The 27,214-nt window shown below is 33.4% G+C and overlaps 1 protein-coding gene across 1 annotated transcript in view; it reads left to right on the forward strand.

Annotated features, from left to right (window-relative positions):
- Positions 1 to 27,214, forward strand: part of MAP3K1 (mitogen-activated protein kinase kinase kinase 1) — a 70,593-nt gene that overhangs the window by 40,390 nt on the left and 2,989 nt on the right. Inside the window, exons 2-19 of the mRNA XM_051990887.1 lie at positions 2,210 to 2,360; positions 5,390 to 5,593; positions 7,337 to 7,537; positions 7,998 to 8,114; positions 8,507 to 8,655; positions 13,083 to 13,204; positions 13,718 to 13,799; positions 13,900 to 14,083; positions 15,402 to 15,683; positions 16,970 to 17,091; positions 18,683 to 18,774; positions 19,120 to 19,309; positions 19,644 to 20,895; positions 21,214 to 21,366; positions 22,238 to 22,400; positions 23,560 to 23,691; positions 24,598 to 24,740; positions 25,506 to 25,637. Coding sequence (XP_051846847.1) covers positions 2,210 to 2,360; positions 5,390 to 5,593; positions 7,337 to 7,537; positions 7,998 to 8,114; positions 8,507 to 8,655; positions 13,083 to 13,204; positions 13,718 to 13,799; positions 13,900 to 14,083; positions 15,402 to 15,683; positions 16,970 to 17,091; positions 18,683 to 18,774; positions 19,120 to 19,309; positions 19,644 to 20,895; positions 21,214 to 21,366; positions 22,238 to 22,400; positions 23,560 to 23,691; positions 24,598 to 24,740; positions 25,506 to 25,637 — 3,871 coding nt within the window. The remainder of the gene's footprint in view (positions 1 to 2,209; positions 2,361 to 5,389; positions 5,594 to 7,336; positions 7,538 to 7,997; positions 8,115 to 8,506; positions 8,656 to 13,082; positions 13,205 to 13,717; positions 13,800 to 13,899; positions 14,084 to 15,401; positions 15,684 to 16,969; positions 17,092 to 18,682; positions 18,775 to 19,119; positions 19,310 to 19,643; positions 20,896 to 21,213; positions 21,367 to 22,237; positions 22,401 to 23,559; positions 23,692 to 24,597; positions 24,741 to 25,505; positions 25,638 to 27,214) is intronic.

Genomic DNA, 27,214 nt, shown 5'->3' on the forward strand with positions numbered 1-27,214 from the left:
CAGCTGTAATATAATGTTTTGTTGTCTACATTCATACATTTCTATTAGAGCTTAGTGGAATAAATATGTGACTTTATAAATCCAAGTTTTATCCATATATTCCTTGGTCCATGGATCCCAAGTTAAGACCATTCATCAGTGACACATTTGGTCTTGCAAATATTGGTACATTATTATGAAATTACTAATGAAAAACCAAATTTTGAGGCAAGATAAGAAATTAAGTCTATATTCTACATGGTTGATATTTTATTTAATATTCTAGAAGACAGCATCTACATTATTGAATTTTTCTCATCCCTTATTCAAGTTTTTTGCTGGCCTGTCAATTTATGCATAAGATTTAAAGCCCTAGAAATTCCAAAGAATGTAGTCACATGAGGATTTAGTATTACTCGTTTTCTTTCTGTTTAAACTATTGATAAACACAAAAGTTTTTAGATTGTCTTGATTAAAATCATGAAGATTTAGGACTGGAAGAAACTTAGGACTGTACTTCCCTCTCAGTGGAAAAATCTTGGAAAATGCTTTTTGCATTTTAGGGAGACAATATTTCCATAGAGTTGTGTGTTTGCTTTTGTGTTTCATTTTACTGCCAGTTCATTACTTCTTAGTAGCTGTTGTTTTTTCTACAGTGATTTAGACTTTTATAATGGCTCAGATGATTAGCATTTATGATGATCTCATGCACATCAACAAGTGACATGATGCTGTCACCTTATGAACTAAATATGACTTTAAAATATAATTAAAAGGTACCAAAAAATTTTCTCAAATCTATTTCAGACTGTGGTGATTTTATATTTATCTTAATACTATAGTAACTTTAAAGACTACTAAATGGAATAGGAAAATTGTTGAATGTACTAGGAAGGAGAATGTAGTTTTTAAACAATATATATTATGGAATAAGTTCAGAATATTTTATTAGATGAACTGGATTATTTTCTCCTTATTGAAGCCAATGAGTGGTTTTTTATTTGACATGCTCTCCAAAAAAAATATTCAGACCAAAAAGTACTGTGTAATTGCAAACATCATAAGTGCTTTGCTTCTGTTGTACTACTACCAGTTTACCCTCACACCCTCACATACTGATTTCTTCACAGACAAGCCCATAAAGCAAGTAAGTTAGCCCATTTCAGAAGAAGAGCCTTAGGCTCAGAGAGATTGTGACATGTTTTATAGGAACCAAGCTGATAAATGTCCAGATCTCCTGACTCGAAGTCTCATGTTCTTTCTGCTCTTCTATGTTGCCTGTTTAACACTCAGTTAAAGAATTATATGTTTCTGTTTGACTTAAAACTTAACTTCTAATCAGATAAGTGGTTTGAAGCAATAGTACACAGTGAGCATTGGACGTATAAGTAGAGATATTTGCCTTCAGATTTTGCCTCTGACAGATTAATTGTCTGACCGTGAACAAATAACAATCTCTTTAGAATGGGTTTCTCTTCTGTAAAATAGGGGATAGTGGTATGGGCTTTACTGGGCTATGATGATTAAGTGAGAGTATCATTTATATGTCAGCTGTTACTCTGTAAACCATTTGAAAAAATGGCATTTTCATCTGTTGACCTTTTTGTAGTTTTTTTCTATAAATTTATTTTAAAAAATATTTGTGTATGTTTTCACTGTCTACTTAGATACTTGTAGATACTTAGATTAATAAGATTTGGAACTGAAAGAAAACCTTCAGGTTAATCAAGGTTAATTTCTTGATAAAAGAAGAAACTATGTGATCTTTATAAATGATATGATAAATATAGTGCTAAGATGTAGATGTAACTATGATTGATTTTGTACAAAACCATCTATCTTCAGAAATTTTTTACTTTCTGTCCCCCTCATTCCTAAAATGTTTTCCTGGCTTCCTTAGAGACTTGGCTGTACATCCTACTACCATCTCCATAGAGGAGGAGACCTTTACCATTTTCTCCCACTGCTAGTTTCTTGCTTCAATCTAAAGTTACCTCCCCCCCCCCAATTCCTTGAGTGATTTTCTTTGTGACCCCAAAGCTTAGCACGTTCCTGGCACATAATAAATACCCAATAAATAGAACTTCTCATGAGCACAAAATCTACATAAATAAGTGACAGTTTTCATTATTTTCTGTACTATAGCCCTAAGCAACTAGGTAGTTAAGACATATGCATTTTATTCCTGGAAAGTATCATCAAAAATGAAATGCATTTTTTTCTATTTTAGTCGAGATATGGAGAATAAAGAAACTCTCAAGGGATTGCAGAAAATGGATGACCGCCCAGAAGAACGAATGATCAGGGAAAAACTCAAGGCCACATGTATGCCAGCCTGGAAACATGAATGGCTAGAAAGGAGGAGTAGGAGAGGCCCTGTGGTAAGTAGAATAACTTACCTGTGTGTAATTAGAAAATTAAGTAATCTTATGTCAGTTTTTTCCCTTTTATTATAGTTGGATCTGTGGTAATTTGTATACAAAATAAAGCAAATATTTAGGAAATTTTAACTGGAATAGTTTATTGGTTGTTGATCATAATAGCTTTCTGACTTTAAATTAGAAACAATACTGCCCTCTAATGTCAACATTTGAAATACATTTTTTCATTGGAGTCTGTTTTTCTTTTCTTAATATATGAAATTGTATATATTTTTTTTCCAAATTATAATGGATCTCTTAAATCTAAATTCCAAGAACTATCTGTGTGGATGCCAAAATCAGAACAGACGTGTAGATTCTTGAGAAACAGCCTAATAATGTGACTTAACAACTGCTTGCTTGCTGAATAGAAAAAAAGTAAAATTAGTCTAAGCCATCATTGATCTTCCTTAAGTGTTTAGTGAATATTGTTTATTAATGAAGGAAAAACAAAATTTCATATGTAATTTCCATTTAAAAAATCTTTTTCAAAACAAACATTGGGGACAATATGTTGAAATTTGTCTTCTATTATATGCTCAAACTTAATATTTAAATATTAGCTACTTTATTAATCTTTTAGAATTGTGGATGGGTGATGTGGGCAAGTGGCATGCCAGTAAAAGTTTAACTAATACAATCCAAAAAAAAGTATGCAGCTAGAAAGTCAACAAAAGAAATCAAGCCCTGATTTGTAGCATTTGTCATTTCCAAAGTATAAATAAAGTCATTTCCAAATACTCTGAAAATTAAATAATAGGCAGGACAGGTATATTCCTGGGTACATGCCAGGGGCTCCTTTTTGGCAGATTAGAGCTTAGCAGCTTTCTTCTCAGAGTAATGTTTGTTTGTTTTTTGCTGAGGCAATTGGGGTTAAGTGACTTGCCCAGTCACACAGCTAGGAAATGTTAAATGTCTGGGGTCAGATTTGAACTCGGGTCCTCCTGACTTTGAGGCTGGTGCTCTATCCACTGTGCCACCTAGTTGCCCCAGAGTAATGGTTTTAAATGCACAAAACATAATACATAGTATTATGAAGAAAACCATTTATATGAAATACAGGTGCAAAACTGATTTTTTAAGCAAGGTCATGGACTTCAGGTTAAGAACCTCTAGTAAATAAATAACCATACTCAGATTCTGAAGGCAACACCAATGCTTACACATTTAGTTTTTTAAAATGTATCTTGATTATACAAAAACAGAAATCCTTATTAATTCTCCTACCATCCTCTCTCCCCTGCACCACAGGAATCTGTTTTCTGCATTCCCCTTCTAAGATTTAATTCTTTCCTTCCATATCAAAAAAGTTAGGAATATCTCCTGTCTTATCCTCTACCTCATTCCCTACTGAAATAAATGTGCCCAGTAATTTCCTCACTTAAGGAAAATCATTTGGAGATTGCAATTTAGTCATAATTTTTTAAAAGCTAGTTTGTACAGAGAAAAGGGAGCAGTGCTGTCTCCAAATAGTATGACAGCATGATGTAGCCAATAGGGAGTTGACCTCAAAATTGGAAAACCTGGATTCATCCTGCTATGAATGTTCTGCTAACCAAACCTCGTGCATCTTGATTTAGCAAGGTGTTTGTCAGAATCTTGTAATAGAAAGAGACCTGAATGTTAAGTCAGAGGACCTGGGCTCAAAATCCCAGCTCTGCTCCTGATTTTGTGTCCTTAAACAAATGGGTTTTCAGTTTTCTTAACTGTAAAATAAAGGGATGAGAGTAGATGGGAAGTACTTGAAGTGTACTCCAAGGACTTTGGAGAATGCCAGTAACTATTTCAGGGGATCTTTGACATTAAAACTACTTAACTATTAAACTATTTAAGACTAAGATGTTTTAATTTCTAATATGCTAATATCAATAGCTATAATCCACATAAATAAAAGCTATTTAAGGTCAGTTTTTAAGAGTGGTCCTGAGACAAAAAAAAAATTGGTAGCTATTTGACAAAATGAACTCCATGATCTCTTTCAATGTTTACTATGTTGAATGGGCACTTAATAAATGCTTATTGATTTGACGAATCCTATGGTTTTAGAGCTACAGGTTACATCATAAAATACTGAATTAAAAGGGATTTTTTTGTTAATTTGATATAACACCTCAATCTCCTACAGTATCAGGGATATTTACACAGGTGACAAATGATCACCTGTGTAAACCATGTAAATCAAGAATTCTTTGCCTGGGTCCACGACACAAACCTCTGACTTAACTGACAGTTGTTTGTCAGTGTATTTGTATTTGTACTGAATTACGTGTATTTGTAACTGAATCTCCATACCCAAAAAAAGTTAATAGTTATCAATCTGGAGAGAGATCTTTAATAGCAAGTTTAGAATGCTTATTAACTTAGTATTATTAAGCATCCTTTATGTGCCAGGCAGCATGGTTAAATTCTGGGGATGCAAAGAAGGCAAAAGTATTAAAACATTTTGCAATTAAATTTTTTAAAGAGAAAAAATGTTATGTGATGGAAGTGAACTGTTAGTTTTTATAATACTCCATTTACCTGGTCTTGACTTTGTATTCCTTCAGCATTTACTATTATTATATACTAAATGTTAGACTGTGGGAGCAAAATAAATAAAAACATGGTCTCTCTTCCGAAGAGTTTGAAATCAAATTATACAAATTAATTCAGGCCAAATTGTGAGTACTAAGTGCCTGTTTTTGTGTACTGCATTTTAGTCATCATTTGAAAGAAGTATTTGCCATATGTAATTCAAAATAAGTAATAGAAGTTCCCAGAAAGCATTAAAAATGGTATTATTATTATTATTATTATTATTATTATTATTGGTAGGACAAATCTTTATTATCCATGGTATAGAAATTTATTAAATATAATCCAAAATTCCTATTTATACAGAACTTTATCATTAAACCGTATCTTCAAGTTTTTGCTTCTTGGTTTTTTTGTTTTTGTTGTGTTGTTGTTGTTTTTAAGTAATCAAAATGTATTGAATACTTTCTGTGCAGGTGGTAAAACCAATTCCTGTCAAAGGAGATGGTTCTGATATCAACAAGTTAACACCAGAATCTCAAACTGAAGGGCATACAAATACTTCTTCACCTACTCCAAAAGGAAGGCGAAGTCCTTCTCCAAGTAGCTCTTCATCTTCAAATCGTACTGTTAAATCAGAATCTCCTGGGGTAAGAAGAAAAAGAGTATCTCCAGTGCCTGTAAGTAAATATTTCACTAAATATTAATTTGCTTGAATGTTTAGTTATATATAATTTATATAAGAATAATTCTTTATAAAAGCATAATTAATAATATGTTGAGAAATTAGAATTTGAGAAGGAAATTACATATTGAAAAGGTACTTCCACTAAGAATTTGTACTGAGTTGTACTATTTGTCATGTACTAACTTTTGCTAAATATGTCATTAACAGTAATAATAAAGTTATAAAGAAGGACAGTTAAGATAAAATATTTCCCAGACAAGAGACTAATTCCTATTATCCTTGTGTCCTATATATAGAGATTGCTATAACTCTATTCTTGGACACATTAGAAGGTCATATTTCATCTATTAATAGTGATAAATGACTACAAATTTTAATGCAGGTCTGTTTAAAAATAATTATCTTAATGGATATTAGGGACTATGTACTTAGAATTCTGAAGCCATTGTAAAAATTGTAGATTCTATTATAATTGAAGTTAAGGATGATAGATAATTGATTATGTGGCTGACCATATCAAAGGATTACCCCAAATATGAATGTTGAACCTTATGCTGGGCAGACTGTAGAGTGTTGGGTGCAGTGCCAGAATATGTAATGTCTGATAGTGTCTCTCTAACATCTTAGGAGAAATTCCATTTAAAAGAATATCATTTGTGCCCTTACCCCCACTCCTTTTTCAGGAGTAAGTAATAAATAGTTGATTAAGATTTTTAGTGACTGTTTAAGTAAATATTGTTTTCTAGTGTTGCTATTACATGAGAGATACATCCAAAGTCATTAATGAGTTTTATAGAGTAGTGAGGTCTTTTTTGGTAAGTTTGGGTGACCATTAGTAGCTATTCAGAAGTAAGCTGTTTCTCTGGATTATTGATTATTTATTGCCTACATGAAGTTCCATGAAAATTAGTGGAATGTAACAAAGTGTTAAATTAATTGGACATTTATTTCCAGAAGAACTGCCTGAGGATCTAGTTTAAAACCATGTTCATGAAAAATAAATCAAACCCAGATTCCATCACTAAAATACTTGTCATTCATTCTCCCCCTCTCTCTGTAATATTCAGTTTGTTGAGGGGGTGGGAGGGAGGAGAAGAGGCAGTGGTGTTAGATTGGTTCTGTGATTTTAAGTTGTAAGGACCTCTTCAGGAGGATTTTCTGTCTACATCAACATCACTTGCTCTGAAACTTAGTTTAAAGAGTTGTTTGGGCTATTCACTTAAGTTGTCTAGTGTCAAATAGCATGTATCAGAGATGGAATACAGGTTCCTGAATCTGAGGCTAGTTCTTTTCATAGTAGGCCATACCACCTTCCTCTGCTGTTTCTCATTCTCTTCTTACTTTTCCTTTCTCACTTCTCTTTTTTCCTTCTCATCTTATCTTCTTCCATTTCCTTTCTAACACCCTTTCATCTTCTATTACAGGTACACACTCACTGTAATGAATAGAGGGTGTGGTAATTCTACTAATAGAAGCTTTAATAACTTGATCATCAGTGATCTTAGAAAACTTGGATATAAAATTCAGTTTTCCTGAAATTTCAGTGGTTCAGATCCATTTCTTTGAGGATATGGATAAATTTCTTAAATTTCTTTTCTTTTTTTTTTTCTATATTTGCTGTCTCCTAGTTTGAGACTAGATATAGTAATGCTACTATTTATAACCACTCTTCTCTATAAAAGCTTCTTTTTTAAAATTTGAAAAGCTATTTCTAATAGAAATCAATGTTCTGAAGTTTCAGAGTGGGAGAATCACACCACCCCGAAGAGCTCCATCCCCAGATGGCTTCTCTCCATATAGTCCTGAGGAAACAAATCGCCGAGTCAACAAAGTCATGCGGGCCCGGTTGTACTTACTGCAGCAGATAGGACCCAACTCTTTCCTCATTGGAGGAGACAGCCCAGATAATAAATACAGGGTATTTATTGGGCCTCAGGTAGGAAGCATTTTCATCCTATAAATTGAGATCAGTAGGTATTTATTAAGATGTTAGGTGCCAGCAATGCTATTGTGCACTGGAAAGCTCAAAACAAAATTAGAATATTTTAAGGTTTTTATTATGTGATATTAGTTTAAAGTTTTTATGGTTTGCTAAATTAATGGTTCTTTAAAAATAAATGTTAGGAAGGGTCATTACCTGAAAAGTTTTTAAAAAATGAAATTTTATTAATATTCACTAAAAATAATTTCTTGGTAACTTTCCTTTCTTAATATTTGTAGTGAATATGCTTAAGATTCCCAATCATATGACTGCCTATATTTTAAAAATAAACATTCGTGTATTAAATTTGGAAATAGAACTAAAAACTTGCAGTAATAATCTAGTATGTTAAAAGCTACATTTGAAATTCCAGGAGAGCTGCAAATTTTACCTGTGTATTTTTCTTGATATTTAGACCTGCAGCTGTGGGCGTGGAACATTTTGTATCCATTTATTATTTGTTATGCTCCGAGTATTTCAACTAGAATCCTCAGATCCAATGTTGTGGAGGAAAACTTTGAAAAATTTTGAGGTATTTTATATGTTTTTATTTATCAGTTATCAACTAAAACTAGACAGTGAAATCAGGAAATTAATTCATATGTTGAGCATGATTTTTGAAGTAGTTCATAATGATTTTTAAGGTGCAGAAGTACATGTCATGTAGTTAATGGATTAGACCATTGTATCCCCAACATTACATTTTTATAAGCCATTTAATAATTGTTTTGCTCTTTGCCTAAACAATTGTTATTCATTTTGAAAGGTCAGTTAACGTATATCTGCCTATAATCCCATATTTCTTAATTTATTGATCAACTAAAAGGAAATAAAGATTATCAGTTTTGAGACACCTAGAATCAGCACCTTTATGTATAAGAATGCAGCATAAATATCATTATTACTGTCTTTTTCCAATGTTAGGTTGAGAGTTTGTTCCAGAAATACCACAGTAGGCGTAGCTCAAGGATCAAAGCTCCATCTCGTAGCACCATCCAGAAGTTTGTATCACGCATGTCAAACTCTCATACATTGTCATCATCTAGCACTTCTACATCTAGTTCAGAAAACAGGTCAGTATTTTTTAAGGAATTAAAAGCTTTATTCTCTGACTATTTTGTGATTTTAAGGGTATGTATATCGGTGTTGATGTATTTGAAAATTATTCTTACTTAGTATCATTACATTTTTGGAATAAGAAAGTTAAAATCAAGAATAAAACACATTAACAATTGTAATGATCAAATGTGGAAGTTTTCCCCTTCAATTATAATATTGGAAAAGGGCAAAATAAATGTCTAAATACAGTGTTCTGTGTAACACTTTAGAGCTTAAAAAAGCTTTCACATACTTTATCTTAGTAGAAGGTAGGTTATAAGATATAAGTATCATGTTACATATCTTACACCATTTGAACCTTATAACGATCATTTAAAATAGATAGGAAAAATGAAATCCCCATTTGATAGATTTGGAGTTCTTAATCTTTTTTTTTTTTTTAAATCAGAATCCTTATAGAATACTGTTTTGTTTTAAATACATAAAATTACAAAAGAAGCCAATGGAATTAAAATAAAGATGTAATTTTTCCCCCATCCAAATTTTTGGGTCCATGGTTAAGAACTCTTACTATTTTCTAAGAAGAAGGTGATTCTCAGGGAAGTTGTGAATTCCTTAAGATGATTCTTAGGATTCATTAAACAAGCATTTATTAAGTGCCTCTACTTTGTGCCAAGTTTTGAATATATGAAGTCAAAAATCAGTTTCTGGTCCACAAGGAACTTTTTTTTCTATTGTGGAGAAATAACACACACAGAAAACTGAATACAAAGTACCTTCTGAATAGGCAAGTACTAGCAACTGGAGGTTGAGTGAAAAGAGCAAGAGTAGATGACCCTGAAGAAGGTGGAACCTCAACTGAGTCAGATAGGAAACAGATGGACCTATATGTACACAGGGACAAAGGCAACTCCTGTGGGCCACACAGTAAGCAGGCTGACTTAGGTTTAGAATCAAGAGTTCATTTTGTGGCAGGTAGAGAACTGGTTTACAAACCCTGTTATGTAAAGAAGCAGTTCTCTAAAACTATTTTTGGTCCCAATTAACATTATCACTATGATCCATTTTTTGTAGATGTTTTTGAAGAACCATATTATGTTATGTTTTTTGCTAATGGGGACAAAGTAGTTTTTATTTTTTCCTAATTGAGAAAATAGCTATTAATAAAGATATTAATATAAAATAGCTATTAACAATGACTAATCACCATTAGATTGTGAGCTTCTTGAGGACAGGGGCTGTCTTATATTTTTCTTTGTCTCTCTAGCACTTGGCACAGTGTCTGACACATAGTAGGCACTTTAATTGACATGGTAGATATTCACTGACTGACTGATATTTTCTAAAATTCTCAAAGTACAGTAGAGTTAAAAGAATGCTGGTATAAAGTCAAGTTAGGCAATAACCTAAGAAGTATAATAAAAGTAGAAGTATTCTCATTAGCTTAAATTTATATAGAGATTTTATGGTTTATGAAAAACTGAAGTAACTAAGCCCTTTTAGAAGTTGGAAATTGCCTAAAGGTGTATAACTGAATCATTCACAAAATGAGGTTCATAGATTTATAACAAGAAAAGGATTAGAAATGTTCTGGTCTAATACTCTCACTTACAAATGTCCAAGGAGAAAAAAGAAGAATCAAGATTTGAACCCAGATGTTCTGACTCTTTCTTATTCTAACATGTTGTCTCTCACTGATGGAAAATATACTTCATTCACATAGCACACAGTTTCATGTTTAATATCCATTGGCGTATAGTCCCTCATCCTTCTATAGTCTTAGTACACTCTTTTCATAGCCTTTTATTTAGAGAGGGGACAAATATTGGGGTATGGCATAGTAGGTAGAATGTAGGCCTTGTAACAAGGAAGTCCTAGGCCCAAATCCTCCTGATACTCTCTCTGTGATTATAGAAAGTCCTTTTGTCTCTCTAAGTTTGTTGTTTCTATAAAATGAAACTTATCTTACCTGTAGATCACCCTCCTCACTGAGTTGTTGGGAAGTTCAAATGAGATTTATAGTATATAAAAAATCTAAAACCAAGTGGCCAAAATTAAAACAGAAAATGAACTCTCAGAAGAGGAAAACATGTAAGAGTGGAATTTTTAAAAAGTTCTATCAAGGGGTAATGATATATTGGTGGAACCCTCTACTGCCCTCTTTTCCTTTCCCTCACTCCAAATGAAAAGGTTCTGTGGAGATAGGAATTTGTCACCCATGTGTACACATTCACTTCTATATTACACCTGCAATTGGACTGGATTAGGCAAAATTTAGTTTCTATTTTTGCCAATTGTGATTTTTGACATTTGCTTGTTTAAAAACTTCAGTTTGTTTCCCATCATAGACTAATATTACATAAATCCTATCTGAATTTCTAAATTTAAAATATTGTTTGCCATTACACATTAAATATTATTACTTTTTTTTTTGTTTCTCAGGTATAAAGTTCAGGGAAAAAGTGATTTTAACATAATAAAAGAAGAGAGAAACAGGTGTTTTTATTTTGTAGTTTTTATTGTGATTCTGCTGACTTTAATAAATAGGTCTTTCTGTGCATGTGTGCACATTCAAGAATTAGGAAGCTTTGTTTGCAGCCACTGGATTCTAAACATTGGTCAGAACAACTTAAAATAGCAGGCAAGGAAGGGATAGGTGTCCATGAATGAAAATATAAATGAATCAAAGAATATATAATTTTCAGGACTAAGTTATTATATTTTTCTTTTAGATCTTTAAATCTAGTATGGTTTCAGTTCTAGGCCCAGCATTTCCACAAATTCAGTATGATATTGATTACTTAACATCTCTGGTTTTCATGCTAATTTTCCTTATGAAAAAAGGTAGTAGACATATCATTCCTCTATTCTTTCTTTTTTTTTAGTTGTTCCCTTTTTTCCACTTAGTAAAATTAAAACCTCTTTTCCTAACATAAAAATCTGCCACCAGTTTTATCTCATGAAGGTTGTCTTTTCATACTCTGTGCTTCAACCAAACCAACTGTTCTACCCCAGTTCTTTTTAATCTAAATTATTATTCTTTTCTTATATACCTGCTCAAATTCTACCCATTCTTTAAAGCCAAATTCAAAAACTATTGTGTGAAGTCTTTTATCATACACTTTTGGAAATGATATTCTCCCTTGAACTACTGAAACACTTTTTTGGTATCTCCTTAATGAATTAAATTATATTTCCTAGTATAGATAACTATATCTGATTTTGTTTTATGCTTTTGCAAAAATATAAGTTCCATAAGGACAGCCTTATTTTGTGGAAGAATCTTTGAGTGACTAGATTACAATATGTCTATAATTTAATAGATGGTCTTCAGACCTTGCTGTGGTCAAAAAAAAAAAAAATCATTTATCTGTAGCCTCATCCATCTATTGTGAGGGAAATATACTCAATATGTGAGGTTTCCTCTGAGTGATATTACGAACTCTTGTCCCAGACTTACATGTGAGAGACTCCTTTTTCACTTTTGTCCTTTCTTTTCCTCTCATAGGACAAATTTCTTACAATTCATCTTTAATTAAAGTTGGGCTTGAAAAGTGAGAGGGAATGTATCTGAGGTGCTGCTTTCTCTAGAAGCAGGATCAGATTTTCGGGGTTCTGGCTCTTCTCAGAGGTTAGACTTTTTGTTGGGTGGAGTGATTTCTGCTTCAGGTGGGAAGTTGATGCATCCATTGTCCCCAGGAAATGATTTTACTTAGTGTCTTTTAAGTGAAAGAAGAATGCCTTTGATGGCAGCAATGAAGCTTGAAATGCAAAGAACTTAGAACTGCTGTTAATAGAAAAATTATTGCTATATTATTTATGAATAAAATGTTTTACTAAGTTAATACTGTTTTTCAAAAGATGCCATGGTAAAAATGTAGGCAATGATTTGTTCTTAACTTAATTTTTGATCAATATTTTAGAACAGAATTTACCTTAGTAATTACATCATTCTATAGTAAGGAGAACTATAGCCTGGTAATAAAAGTAGTTGTTAGAGGAATCAGTGTACAGGTTACTTAAGCATTCAAGGCACCAGGTATGTCTTTACATGTGAGCTGGCAATAAGTGGCTGTTGGGTCACCATTTAAGGCAGTTCACACACTAGAAGTTTTCCACATAGTGACATCACAGATGAAAACCAAAAAAGATTAGACTGGTTTTAGAATCTCAACTGGAATTTTATGTAAACTCATAACAAAATATCATATTAATATGTGAACGTTAAAACCAACAGATTTTTTTTTTTACCACGACTTATGTGGAAATAATAGCAAAAGTACTGGCATGTAATTAACTATTTTAGGTTTTTCATTTAAGTCATACAAGATCTAATAAAGTAAAAGTATTAGAATTACTATTTGTATCAAACATTTTAATTAAAATTATTTAATGTTTTTGATATTGATATCAGTCTTTTCTTCTTCTCCTTTTTCTATAGTATGAAGGATGAAGAAGAACAGATGTGCCCCATTTGTCTATTAGGGATGCTTGATGAAGAGAGCCTTACAGTATGTGAAGATGGCTGTAGGAACAAGTTGCACCACCACTGCATGTCAATTTGTATGTTGTTGTTTTATTCATGCTCATCCTAAGTATAATTATTCCGTTATCTAGCCCAACTAATTTAGATTTTAACATGGTTTAGCCCCATATGAGCATGTGTTCTAGTTAATCTGGTGTAGGGAAAGATTTAACTTTAAAAATGCTTTGGGTGCTTGGCACTAATCTGAATTTTTTTTAAGTTTGTAAATGAGCAAGTAAAAAGCTGGTTAATGTAACTAACAGAATAACATTGAAGAAAGGCACTAGAACCAGGGGAGTTTAGATTCATCTTTTTATTGCTTTGTTAGCATCAGATCTCAGAATGGGAAAGAGCAGGTCCCTGTTCACATTCCCTTCAATGAAGCAAGAAGTTACCTCAGATCACCTCCTGTGATCTCCCTCAGTATAAATTTTATAACTAGTACCCTGCACAAAACATTGCTCTTATATGCTTATTTTTTTTTAATTTATATTTTTACAAGCTCTTGTTTAGGGAATATTCCTTGGATAAATTCTATTTTTATTTTTCAGGGGCAGAAGAATGTAGAAGAAATAGAGAGCCTCTGATATGTCCTCTTTGTAGATCCAAGTGGAGGTCCCATGATTTCTACAGGTCAGATTCTAATGAATGGCTTCTTAATATTAATATTCAATGACATAAATATTTTTAAATTAAACCCATTTTTTTGGCAAACTATATATTTTAATTTTAGTCATGAATTGCCAAGTCCTGTGGATTCTCCTTCTGTTCTCCGAGCTGCCCAACAACAAACTGTACAGCAGCCACCTTCTGTTGGATCACAAAGAAGAAATCAGGACAGTAATTTTAACCTTACTCATTATGGAGTTCAGCAGATCCCTCCTGCCTACAAAGATTTAGCTGAGCCATGGATTCAGGTAATTCGTCTCTTATTATGAAGTCCTCTATTCAGTTTGATTCAGTAAACATTAATTCAATATCTATTATGTTCTGGGTTGTAAATTACTGGGTAAAGTAAATTACTTCTGTCCTCAGGGAGCTTACATTCTACTAGAATTTTAAGTGTTGTTGTTGTTGTTGTTTTTTTAATCGTAATTAATCAGGGCAATAGTTTCCAAAACTTTTCACACACATACACACACAGAGGCATCTGTGCATTTTATTATTGTGGGATTTGAATTGAACCTACCAGAATAAATATCATCTCATTGAAAAATTTTTTGGTATCAGTGCTAGTTACTCATAGAAAACAATGCTCTCTTCTGTCTAATCTAATTATATTTTATGTCCTAGTTAGTCCTTATTAGTCCTTCTGTCTAAATGAGGCTATTTTTATATCTTTCTCAGAGAATAAAAACTATACCATTTCCTTTGATAAGTTACTGAAATATTTGACATTGCAGTCTAGAATTTTTCTTAAGTCTGAACTCATAGAATCACAAAATGTGGATGTTAGAAGAGTCATGTAATCAAATCTATACCCAGTAGGAATCCTTAAAGTTTTTATATAGTCTCTGCTTAAAGACCTTCATTGAAAGTAAACTACTATCTCCAGAGGCGCAGTCCATTTCACTTTTAGATAGATCTAATTTTGGGGAAGTTTGATTAACTTTGCCTTTTTGCAAGGTACTCTGATCACTTCTGGTTCTTCTTTCTTAGCCAAACGTAATAAGTTTAATTCTTCTCCCATAGGAGAGTCTTTCCTTCAAATACTTAAACACATTTAAGTGTTTTAGGTATTTAGCTTTTCATAAATTAAGGAACTTCATATTCAGTGACATTTTCCCTTTTTGTTTTTTTTAAGCTACATAATGAAAAGGATTGAATTGTAGAAAGCTTTAACTTCTTGTCTTAACTTTTTCTGATCTTGTTGTGATATAATTATGCTATTCTAATTTTTATATTCGTATTATGAGAAAATTTGGGTTTCTTAATTCTTGAACATATAATCTTGAATATATTTTTAACAGCAAAGAAGTATTAGAGATTTTATATATACATATATATATTCTTAGGTTATTAAATATTAATATTCCCTGTGATTACTTGGAGATATGTACCATTTAAAAGGAGTTAATATGAATGACAGATAAATAGAAATATCTACAGATAGATAAATAGGGTTAATGATTAAATTCTCCTTTTATGCTTGATATCTAACTAACAGGGTTTTTCATAATCAAATTGAATTCATTATGTGTGTGTGTGGTTTTGCTTTTTAATTTACCTACATAGGTATTTGGAATGGAGCTTGTGGGCTGCTTATTTTCTCGAAACTGGAATATAAGAGAGATGGCACTCAGGCGTCTTTCCCATGATGTTAGTGGTGCTCTGCTGTTGGCTAATGGGGAAAGCACTGGAAATTCTGGGAACAACAATGGAAACACCCCAAGTGCTGGAGCAGCAAGTGGGTCATCTCAGGCCGGTGTCTCTGGAGACATTGTTGTGGAGGCTTGCTGCAGTGTTCTGTCAATGGTGTGTGCTGACCCTGTCTACAAAGTCTATGTTGCTGCTTTAGTGAGTACTTTCATTCCTTGTTACATACATTTTTTATATATATGTATATGTATTGTTTTAATAAAAAATACCGCTGTTTGAGATTATAGTTTTGATGTTTAACAAGTTAAGTTACCAGTATGATACTAGGGCAAATCAAGTGTATATATATTTTAATAATGTGTCTGCAGTCACCAAAGTGATGATAAAGTAAATAAAATGCTTCAGAATCAACATTTTGGGACCATGTGAAGTCAGGAACAATTTCCTGAAAATATATTTAAGAAAGGTTAAGTAAAATATGCATTTTGTTCTTTGAAAGGGCTCTTAGAAGTTATCCAGTCCAACACTATATTTTTACAAATAAGAAAACTGAGGACCAGACACTCAGCTTGTTCACTGTTAAACAGCAATTAAGCATTTAATCCCCTGTCTAAAGATCTGTCACCTATATCCTATGGCCTCTAGTGTGCTTTGCAGACTGAAATAGTAGGAAGATTATGGGCACCTGATACACAAGAGCCTGAGAGAATTACAAAGTGCTGGCATAGAATTAAGGGATGAAGATATCTTGGTATTAGGGAATGTTTCATAGAAGACATAATGATTGAACCATTGTACCTTAAAGTGCAAGCTATATTTAAACTGACAGTTTGAGAGTTGAGGGGAGGGTGCACAAAGTAACACATTTCAAGTATTAAGAACAATATATTAAAAGCAAAGAGGTGGGATGGAGAGTGAGCCTGGAATTTTAGTACAAGAGGAGAAAAGTAATATCAGAAATGGAATAAATCCAGTGTTGCCAAATTGTGGGCACCATATCTCTTTATGAGTTAGGTAATATGCTTTTATTCACATTTACAAATGGGGAAACTGATATTGTGTCTTGCCCAATATCCTGGAAATAGCAAGTAATGGACCTAGAGCTGATAATGAAAGCTAGGACTTTAAAGTGGCTAAAATTGACATTATGCTTACTGCTGTAATCTTAAAAGAGTTGAGAGTAAGAATTTATTTGTAAATCAGTCATTACTTAGAGACAGAAGTAGAAGGTACAGTGCCACATATTAGTGCATGAAGTTAAAAAGAATTGGAAAATCACAGATTTATAGCTGGATGGGATCTTAAAGGTTATCTCCTTTTGGTTGTTATTTGGACCATTACATTTAAATTGTTTCACAATGTTTTCTGTATAGATATCAATCTGGTTTAAATTTTTGTACAAAAGCATACTGGATTTTAGAGAATTAAAGTTGATTTTAGACACACAATTTAACTAACTTTTCATTTGTTTTTCTTTGTCCTAGAAAACATTAAGAGCCATGTTGGTGTACACTCCTTGCCATAGTTTGGCAGAAAGAATAAAACTTCAGAAACTTCTTAGGCCAGTTGTAGAAACCATATTAGTCAAATGTGCAGATGCCAATAGGTATGGTCATGAGGTTTTTCACTAAAATTTTCTTCTCGTGGTTTCTTACATTTGTCATCAATGACTTGTGCATAAGTTATTTCTTTGTTGGATGAATGAATTTTTGAAATTGAGTTTTCTAACTAAAAAAAAAAAAACAAAAAACCTTGAAATAAAATTCACCAGATTAATGCTGATGATCTAGAAAAATTATTTCATTCATATAAAATTCTTTTACTATCCATCTTATTTTATTGCAAGAATCTAAAAAATACATTGCAGAAATCACATTTCTAATCTATATATGTAATAATAAGAGTTCATTAGCTCTTCATTGTGTTTTTGTTTGTGTATGTGTATAGACATTCTGTGAAAAGTTTTTAATTTATTAGGAAGGAAAGCTATGTCATCCTCACACTCTTAAATTATGTAGTATGTCTTATGCTGGTGGATGGTGGGAAATTGAGTGGATTTGTTTTATGTTATTGGGAAGCTTAACCTGAAAGAGACTATCTAGTCCAGTTCCTCACTCTGTAGATAAGGAAACTGAGGCCCACTTGTCTGTGGTCTCACAGATTGGATATAAACCAAGGTCCTGACTCCAGAGTCAGAGGTATACCATGTCAGTACGGAAAAAACACAACTAAGATCATTCCTGTAGCGAATGTAAGACTACTTCAGTATTGAAACTTTTAAAAATAAAGTATACCTGACATTCCTCATAGAGGACCACTGAACAGTAATCAGAAAACACAGCCAATATATATGATTCTTCCTTATCACCAGATTTATATATATAGTGCCCTAAGAATGTCAATTTTTAATAGAAATCTTTGTCATGTGGCTTGATTGGAAATAACTATGTAACCACAGATTTATAGGATTTTTATGAAAAGCCCAAAACATTTCATTGTTTATCTTTAGATGTCTGTGAGCTATATGTGAAAGGGTAAATATCATTATCTTTACTAAGGAAAGAATTGCTAGTTACCCAGGCCCAAATTAGTCTCTTTGGCAGAGACCACTGGGTTTTTCTCCTCTCCAGAGAAGAGTTCATTTTGAGTCTTTCCCTAAAACAAAGCAATATTCCATAATTCAAGTGCTTCATACCTTTCTTTTGACATCCTAGTAGGGCATAGGGAAAGCCAGTTTACCCTGTTAAATAGACTTGGTACAAGTTTCATGAGTCTGTTTTTTCAGATGAAGAAATGATCAGCAAAGACTCAGCATAGGACCAGTGTCTGAGCCAGGATCAAAATGCACCTCTATGCTAGTATTCAAAAGAAACCTTTTTTCTATAATGATAATTGCAGACTTTGAATGACAGTTTATTTGAAGAAATATGGAAGAAAGAACACTGCAGTGCTAGGTTCTGGGTGCATAAGATTGCATTATCAGATTTTTTTAATTGAAGAAATTTATTTGAACTGAATTTTTCCTCTATACTGTGAGGCTTTGTGTGTAGCATTTTGTGTGTGATTGTTTTATTATGACTTTAGTTATAGAAACTAAATGCACAACCAAAATATTTTTTATTTTTCCCAAACATTTTAAAATTTTTATTTTCATAAACTTTACCTAGTATTGACATGGTTTTCCCTTCCTTTTTTAGCCGCACAAGTCAGCTTTCAGTTTCAACACTGTTGGAACTCTGCAAAGGCCAAGCAGGAGAACTAGCAGTTGGCAGAGAAATACTTAAATCAGGTAATAGCCTCAGACTTCAAATCAATTTTTATATTGTATATTTTATAGTTTATTTTGTATATACTGTATATCTCACATATACAATATATTTTGTTCATTAATTTATTCATGGTGCCATTTTAACAGCGTATAAATTTAATCTATGAAAATAATAGAATGGACCCTAATGCATATTTGGGGAAGCATTTAATTATTCGGTCATTTGATAATATTTATTAGAAGTCTGAGTAAGTCTTCAAAAACATTCCAAAACCAATATTTAGTCAGTGTATTTTTATGTCTATATACTAGCTAGCTTTTGATGTACATTTTAATGACACTATTTTCTGTTCTTTTTATTTATAGGATCCATTGGTATTGGTGGTATTGATTATGTTTTAAATTGTATTCTTGGAAGTCAAACTGAATCAAGTAACTGGCAAGCATTATTGGGGCGCCTTTGTCTTATAGACAGAATGTTGTTGGAGTTTCCTGCAGAATTTTATCCCCATATTGTTAGTGGAGACGTCTTACAAGCTGATGCTGTAGTAGACAGGTATTCTTTGTTTAGAAGTGTTAATACTTTTCTCCCTTAAAAATGAATACTTTGGGCTTGGCCAAATGAGGTTCAGGAAATATATATAGATATGGCGTAGGCAAGCTAATATGAAGTATAGGGTTTTTTGTTTTTAAAATGTAGACTTTTTGTAATTTGAGAGATTTTTCAAAGTGGAAAAAAAAAAGTCCCACTAATTAATATATATCATAATTTTTTCAAAAAACCAACTAGAATTTTGAAAACATTTTTAACTCTCCTAAAGTTAGTTTCTATTTCTAAATACTCATATATAAGTTTTAATCATTGTATATTTGTTTACTTGTTTTTTTAGATATAAGAAGCTGCTGTCCCTCTTGAACTTTGCTTTGCAATTCATTGATAATTCCCACTCAATGGTTGGTAAACTGTCCCGAAGAGTGTTTTTAAGTGCTGCAAGAATGGTTGCCAGAGTACCCCATGTGTTTTTAAAACTCTTGGAAATGTTGAGTGTTATAAGCTCTACACATTACACAAGGATGCGTCGTCGTTTGATGGCTATTGCAGATGAGATGGAAATTGCTGAAGCCATCCAGCTGGGCATGGAAGACTCTTTGGATTGCAGGCAGGATGGCTTTTTGCAGCCATCCGCCCCAGATAACTCCCCAGAAACAACAGAAAACAATTCTCCTCAGCACACAGTCCAGCTAGAGAAAACCGGAAAACCTTTGTGTGATGCAAAATCAAGTGCCAGTCCAGAAGAGATCTCAGACGCCTTGGCTGGCATTTCTGTGGGACTTCCCGGTTCAGTAACAATGGAGCAACCAAAGCCAGCCCTTCAGACGAAAGGTAGACCCCACAGTCAGTGTTTGAACTCTTCTTCATCCAGCCATCCCCAGTTATTGTTCCCAGCTTTGCCCTCCCCTCCTTCCTCTGCCCCATCTGTACCAGCTGGCTCTGTAACAGATGTCTCTAAACCCAGAACTCAGGGATTTGTTCCCTGCAAAGTACCCACAGCTTCTCCACAAATGCAAAGAAAATTTTCTCTACAGATTCTTAGAAACTGTTCTGAAATCAAAGAACCAGATAAACTTTCCCCAGTTTTTACGCAGGCAAGGCCCCTGCCTTCCAGTCAGATACACAGGCCAAAGCCATCTCGCCCCACTCCAGGAGATGTGCACAAGCAGGGAGAAGTCTCCAAAAGTAGCATGACCCTGGACCTGAACAACATCACCCAGTGTGATGGTGGCGGCGCCATCATCCCCAGTGAAGAGACGGTGTTCACCCCGGTGGAGGAGAAGGGCCGCTTAGACGTCAACACGGAGCTCAACTCCAGCATCGAGGATCTGCTTGAGGCCATGCCCGCCAGTGACACCACCGTGACCTTCAAATCGGAAGTGGCTGTCCTTTCTCCCGAGAGGGCCGAAAATGATGACACTTACAAAGATGATGTAAATCACAATCAGAAGTGCAAAGAGAAGATGGAAGCAGAAGAAGAGGAAGCATTATCCATCGCCATGGCAATGTCTGCCTCCCAGGATGCCCTGCCAATAGTTCCTCAGCTACAAGTTGAAAATGGAGAGGACATAATCATTATACAGCAAGATGTAAGTATCTTTAGGAAAGGATCTAATGATGATTGGGTTTGATTCCATCCAAAGTCTGAAAAACCTTTTTTTGCTATGTAACATTATGATTTCTTAGATAATTATTAGTGATGTAGAAATAAAATTTAGAAGAGTTCATTTGACCCTAGAGTTTTGCTTTGTTGTATATGTTTTGAAAATAATATTTGACATTAGTGATCTTAGATTGTTTGAGTTTATTAATCTTAGACTCGAAGCTAATTCTAGTTGGAAACTTAATGGGCAGTGCATCATGTCAGCATTCCTGTTAAAAATCGAGAATTTTCTTGTTCATTTCAGACACCAGAGACTCTTCCAGGACACACCAAAGCAAAGCACCATTATAGAGAAGATGCCGAGTGGCTCAAAGGTCAGCAGATAGGCCTCGGAGCATTTTCTTCTTGTTATCAAGCTCAAGATGTAGGAACTGGAACTTTAATGGCTGTGAAACAGGTAAATACCAATGAACAGATATGCAAGGAATTACAAGGAATCTGTTCTGTTTGAATGTATTTTGATTTTTACTCATTTAAACTACAAAAGTAGATACCATGATGTAAAGATATGAAAACAGTTTAAAATTACATAACAACCAGCCATCAAAAAACATTATCCATTATTCCTAATTGTTGAAAGAGTTTTTTAAAAATTATCAAAGAATATCAGAATCTAGTTCATTAATTTATATAATAAATAACTTTGTAACAAATATTTTATGTTACATACAAATAGCATAAGTAATATAGTAAAGCACTGAATCCAGCTACTTTTTAAGCTATTGTTTTGATTGCTATATTACCATTAATAATGGTTGTTGGGTAATTTAATCTTTACTTTTTGGATAGGCATAGAAATTCAAGTGATTATTAGGTCTTCATTATCATATATCACATTAGATTTTTGTCGCAGATAAAATCAAGGCAGCAATATCAAAATTGGAGCATCTAATATTGTTTTACTTAACTACAGACAAACTTTTCTGCTAATATGTCATCTGTGCATGCTTCAGTTATAATCTTTTGTTGTAACTTTACCCTGATCTACTCTTACTTGGTAACCTTCACTTTGTTATTGATATCCTGCCTGCCTCTGAATCTAGATTCTTATTGCTTACAAACCCAGAAGAAGATGCATGTTTAAATTGATTTGTGCATCATAAAGACCACTTTCATTCAACAAACATTTATTAAGCCCCTGAACATGTCGATCTATGTGTGTTTGGGTTGCTATTTGCTGATATGAATTAATTCAGATTTCATTTCTAAATATTTTCAGTAAAAATTCAAATTGGAGTGCTTTCTTGAACAGTGTTGTGTTTAAACAGGTGACATATGTCAGGAATACATCTTCTGAGCAAGAGGAGGTAGTTGAAGCACTGAGAGAAGAGATCAGGATGATGAGCCATCTGAATCATCCTAATATCATTCGAATGTTGGGTGCTACGTGTGAGAAGAGCAATTATAATCTTTTCATAGAATGGATGGCAGGTAACTCTGATGCTTATGTTAGAACCTTGTTAGATACCTGGAGCATAGTTTTAGCAAATATTTAAAATACATTAGATTGTTAAAATGTTATCTTTTCCCTAGAAACCTAGATATGTGGTTATTAAAATTTTAATGTTTTACACAAGTTCCTTTTTGAGTGGCAGCAATGTTGAATTCCAAAAGGTTATCTAATGGAGCATAACTTCTGTCAGCTTCTCCCTGTGGGAAAGGATTTGAATCTTCCTGTCCCCAGAAACTCTTTGCCAAAGGTTCATCTCTCAAAGTCAGAAACACTTGTCCCCACAGGACTGGCTACTTGGTGATTAATTCTTTGGTCATATCATTCTCTGCAGCAACAAAATATACAAGATGGCCCTAAGATCTCTGTTGTCACTTTCCACTTTTGCACAGAATAGCACAAAAAGGGGACAAATCCATTTCTAAATCTTGGCTTAACTGCGGGTACTTTGAATGTGAAATTATTGTTCATTGACCTCACATAAGGGCATATACAACCCCCCTCCCCCAGCCCGTTTCCCCACCCATAAAGTGCTGACAAGAATAGCGCTTACTTCTCCAGGTGGTTTTGAGAATTAAGCAAGATACTGGATGTAAAGCACTTGTCAAACTTTAGAGCCCCAGATCAAATGTGAGCTGCTGTTGTCAGTATATATATATATATAAAATATAGTTATAATCTATAAAATGGTGGCTCTGATCTACACAGTTTTTTCTGACTCTGATCTTGTGAGCCACTGAGTACCATTATACAATAATTATTTCCAAAACAATTATAACAAAATCATCAAGAAAAGATGAAATAATCATTAGGTCTTTTTTAGAAAGCAAGGAAATGATGCCGTAAGTTCTCATCTAAAATGGTTAAAATTAATGTCTCTTACTCTAAAAGGTTAAAGATATGCTGCAGCCATTTAGGAAATTCAGTAGCAAATGAAGTTTTGTTTACTTAATTGACTCTAGTATGAGAGCTAAGAGCCATGCTTTTGATTTTCTATTTCTGATGATGGATATGAATCTGATATTTTAAATGTCAAAGCATATTAAAATGTTGATTGTTTAGATAATTGACATGTGTCACAAAGTTTTACTTAATGTATCCGATTTATAATGCTTGTAACTAGATGCATTTGTTTTACAGGAGGATCTGTGGCTCATTTATTGAGTAAATATGGAGCTTTCAAGGAGTCAGTAGTTATTAACTATACTGAGCAATTGCTTCGTGGCCTTTCTTATCTCCATGAGAATCAGATCATTCACAGAGATGTCAAAGGTAGGATTTTTTTTTTTTAAAGGATATACCTGGTAGCAGTTAGAAGACTTCAGAGTAAAGGCATTTTTGAAAATAGATCTCCTATCATACTGTCTTATAAACTGAAATTGTGGGAGCATGTTTCTAGAAGTTATTTTTTAAAACCAATGTTACTCCTTCAATTCAGAATTACTTGTTAACATTAGACATTCTTAAAATAAGTGGGTGGGGCACTAGATGGCATAGTGGATAGAGCACTGGCTCTGGACTCAGGAAGACCTTAAAATAAGTCCGATTAAATCCTTTTTCATTGAGTTCATTTTAATCATCTTAATTTTGTCATTGTTTTGAATTACTATTGCAAGTATTTCATACATAAAGTGCATTTACATAGGGATTTTTAAAAATCAAATGATGTCTTGGGATTATTTTGGGTTCAGCTACAGTTGGAGGGTTATATCATGCATTTGATTTGAAATTCATAAGCTTGATCTTGATAAAATGAATTTCATTTCTTAGGCTAATCCCCAATCTAAATTTCTGGGTGATTTTATTGAAATCCTAGTGTGATTTCTAAGCAGAGTTTTCCTTTTATGTTTTCTTAAATATTTATGCCTTTTTCCTTTAGTCTTTTTAAAAGTGATAAGCCTAAGGGAGAAGTGGTGAAGTGACTTTTCCAAGATTCATACAAACAATAAATATTAGAACCAAGCTCTGAACCCCGGGTCTGTCTGATTCCAAATCTAATAATGTTCTTGCCTCCACTTTTTGCCGATGGGCCCAGAGTCTCTATTTGAAATAAATTGAGAGTGGAGTACATTTCATTGAGTTTCCTGCCAGTCTTAACCAGAAATATCTTTGTGATGATGTTTTGCATTTTTACTTTTAGCAGAGTCTCACTTGTAATTTTTGCTTTGCTGTTGACAGGTGCCAATTTGCTAATTGACAGCACAGGTCAGAGATTGAGAATTGCTGACTTTGGAGCTGCAGCTAGATTGGCATCAAAAGGAACAGGCGCTGGAGAGTTTCAGGGACAGTTGTTGGGAACAATTGCATTTATGGCACCTGAGGTAAGAGGCAGCATCTGATTTGGTGTTTTTATATCACAGGAGGCCATAAATCCATCTTAGAGGCATGTAACCTATGTCTTTGTTAGTTAAAGGACAAGACTTTTCTTAAAATAACAATCCTCTGTGTCCAGGAAAGTCTTATTAAATCTTAGGTTTTCCCTCTTGTGCCTAGTATCTTCATGTTTTCATATAAAGAAATTATAAGTAACAGGTTTTGTAACTTAAAGTGCTATAAAAATGTTAGTTATTACTTAAAATTATACTGTAGAAAACAAAGAATGAATCGATGTCTCTGGTGAAGGGAAAAAAATAGATGACTTACTTGAGGAGGTCCAATAGGAGTTAGAATAGAAGAGGCCATTAGGGGTTTTTTCAGAACTCAAATTATCTTCTCTCCACAGCTCTTCTGTAGTATGTTAGTTCTTAAATTCTCCAAAATGTAATGCTACCACTTACGTTTCTGGGTAAAGCAGGCCAGTATGGGATGTCAAAGACTAGCTACATAAAAATCAAACTTTTTTGAGTTGGGAGTATCCTTGTATTATCTAGTAGTTCAAGCCTCTTCTTTTGCTCAAGCAGAGAGAGGTGAAGAGAAAAGTGATCTTCTTTAAACTCAGGTCTTCTGAATGAAAAACTATTTTCTTTCTATTATACTTTATAGCACATGGAATAATATTTTCATTCCTTATGGTTCTTAGATTGGGAACAAGAATATTTAATAAAATTTCCCAGTAACTTTTTTGGGTTTTGTTTTTGGCATTTTAGGTACTAAGAGGTCAACAATATGGTCGGAGTTGTGATGTATGGAGTGTTGGCTGTGCTATTATAGAAATGACTTGTGCTAAACCACCTTGGAATGCAGAAAAACACTCTAATCATCTTGCTTTGATATTTAAGGTAAATTTAAGATATTTGGCACTGTTTCATATATTCTTGCTAAACTATCTCCTAAGAAGAATATTCTGTAAGCCTAGAACTGTATTTTATTCTGTGTACTGATGTTAACTTAAGTAGGTTGAACCAATTAAGGTTGAATAAGTGATTCTAGAGAAAACGTAAAATTATTAATTTTAACAAAATGTTAAATTATTTAAATTACTTTTGCCTTATCTTTTAAGGACTTAGATTTTGAAATCCTACTTGCCAAATTAACATGAAAACAAATTTTCAGAGGTTCTTTTTACGTGCCCCTTCCTTTTTTTTGAGTCTCCATCCTATCTCCTCTTTTCCTTCACCTTTCTTCTCTTTCCTGAGTAATCTCTGCCTGCACTCCAGTCCTGCCCCTTCCTTTCTCTTCCAAGATCTTGTTCTCAGAACTCATTCTGTCTGTCATGGATCTCCAGTCATTCCCTCTCCCCAGGCTTCTTCCTATCTGCTTATAGAAGTGCTCCAATCTCCCCAATCCTTAAAAAAAGAACAAAGTAATGAAACCTTCTTTTGGTTTTCAAACTCCTCCAGATTGCCATCATGTCTCTAAAGAAGTTGCTCACAAGGCCTCAGCTTTCTCACTACTTCATCTTGCAGTCTGGCTGCTGCCTCAACTGCCCAATTGACAATTGCTTCGTAGGTCTGCCAGGATATCTTAATTACTGGATCCCATTGTCTTTTATCACTTCTCATTCTCCTTGACTTTTCAGTAGCATTTGACATTATTGACCTCTCCCTCTTTCTGTATTTTCTGTCTTCTTTGCTTCAGAAACTCCACACACTCATCTGGTTCACTTTTCTTCTTTTTCCAACTTTGGCTTTTCTACTTCTAGGGATGTGGGCTTAGCTTGCATTAGTGAAAACTGTAAAACAAATGGTCACAAATAAATGGCAAATCAGTATGTCTTTTGCAATTTTAAATAGATATCTTTGAGGTGATTTTGTCTAGGTAGAATTTGCAGCAGTATAATAATGTTGGAACAAACCTTGTAGTTCATAGATCCACTAGTTAGTAAGGACTATGATGTTTCTTTAAAAAGGAAAAATGTACAAGAAATAAGACTGGGTCATTTGAGATTCAACTTTAATTTCAGTAACTTATATATCAACTGAATCTAGATAAGCTCTTTCTACTAGTTTTTCTTAACTCTTTGAAATTAGGGATTTTTGCTATTTTAAATTGTTTCCATTTCATATCTACTTCAAAATATTAAATAAAGCAAAAAGTAGTAATTTTGACATGCTAGATTAGTCATGTATTTTCCTTTCCAATGTAAACCCAAAAGAAATCTGTCTAAAGACAACCAAGTGTAAAGGAAAAAAACAAAATGAAGAAGATGAACTGCATCTGGGAAGTAAATAAGAGAGAAGCAAAAACACAACTAAAAAATTTCATCAAACGTTTAATACAACATGACTATGTCTGAGCAACTGTAAAATAAGAACTTAGGTTTGGAAGCTATTGTATTTCTATCCTTCAGTCTCTATCTAACATTAGAAAGACCCTTAGCCAATTTGTAAATTTAAGGGGTTGGGACTACCTGAGT

The sequence above is a fragment of the Antechinus flavipes genome, chromosome 1 (genome assembly GCF_016432865.1).
Source record: "Antechinus flavipes isolate AdamAnt ecotype Samford, QLD, Australia chromosome 1, AdamAnt_v2, whole genome shotgun sequence".
Classification (NCBI taxonomy): domain Eukaryota; kingdom Metazoa; phylum Chordata; class Mammalia; order Dasyuromorphia; family Dasyuridae; genus Antechinus; species Antechinus flavipes.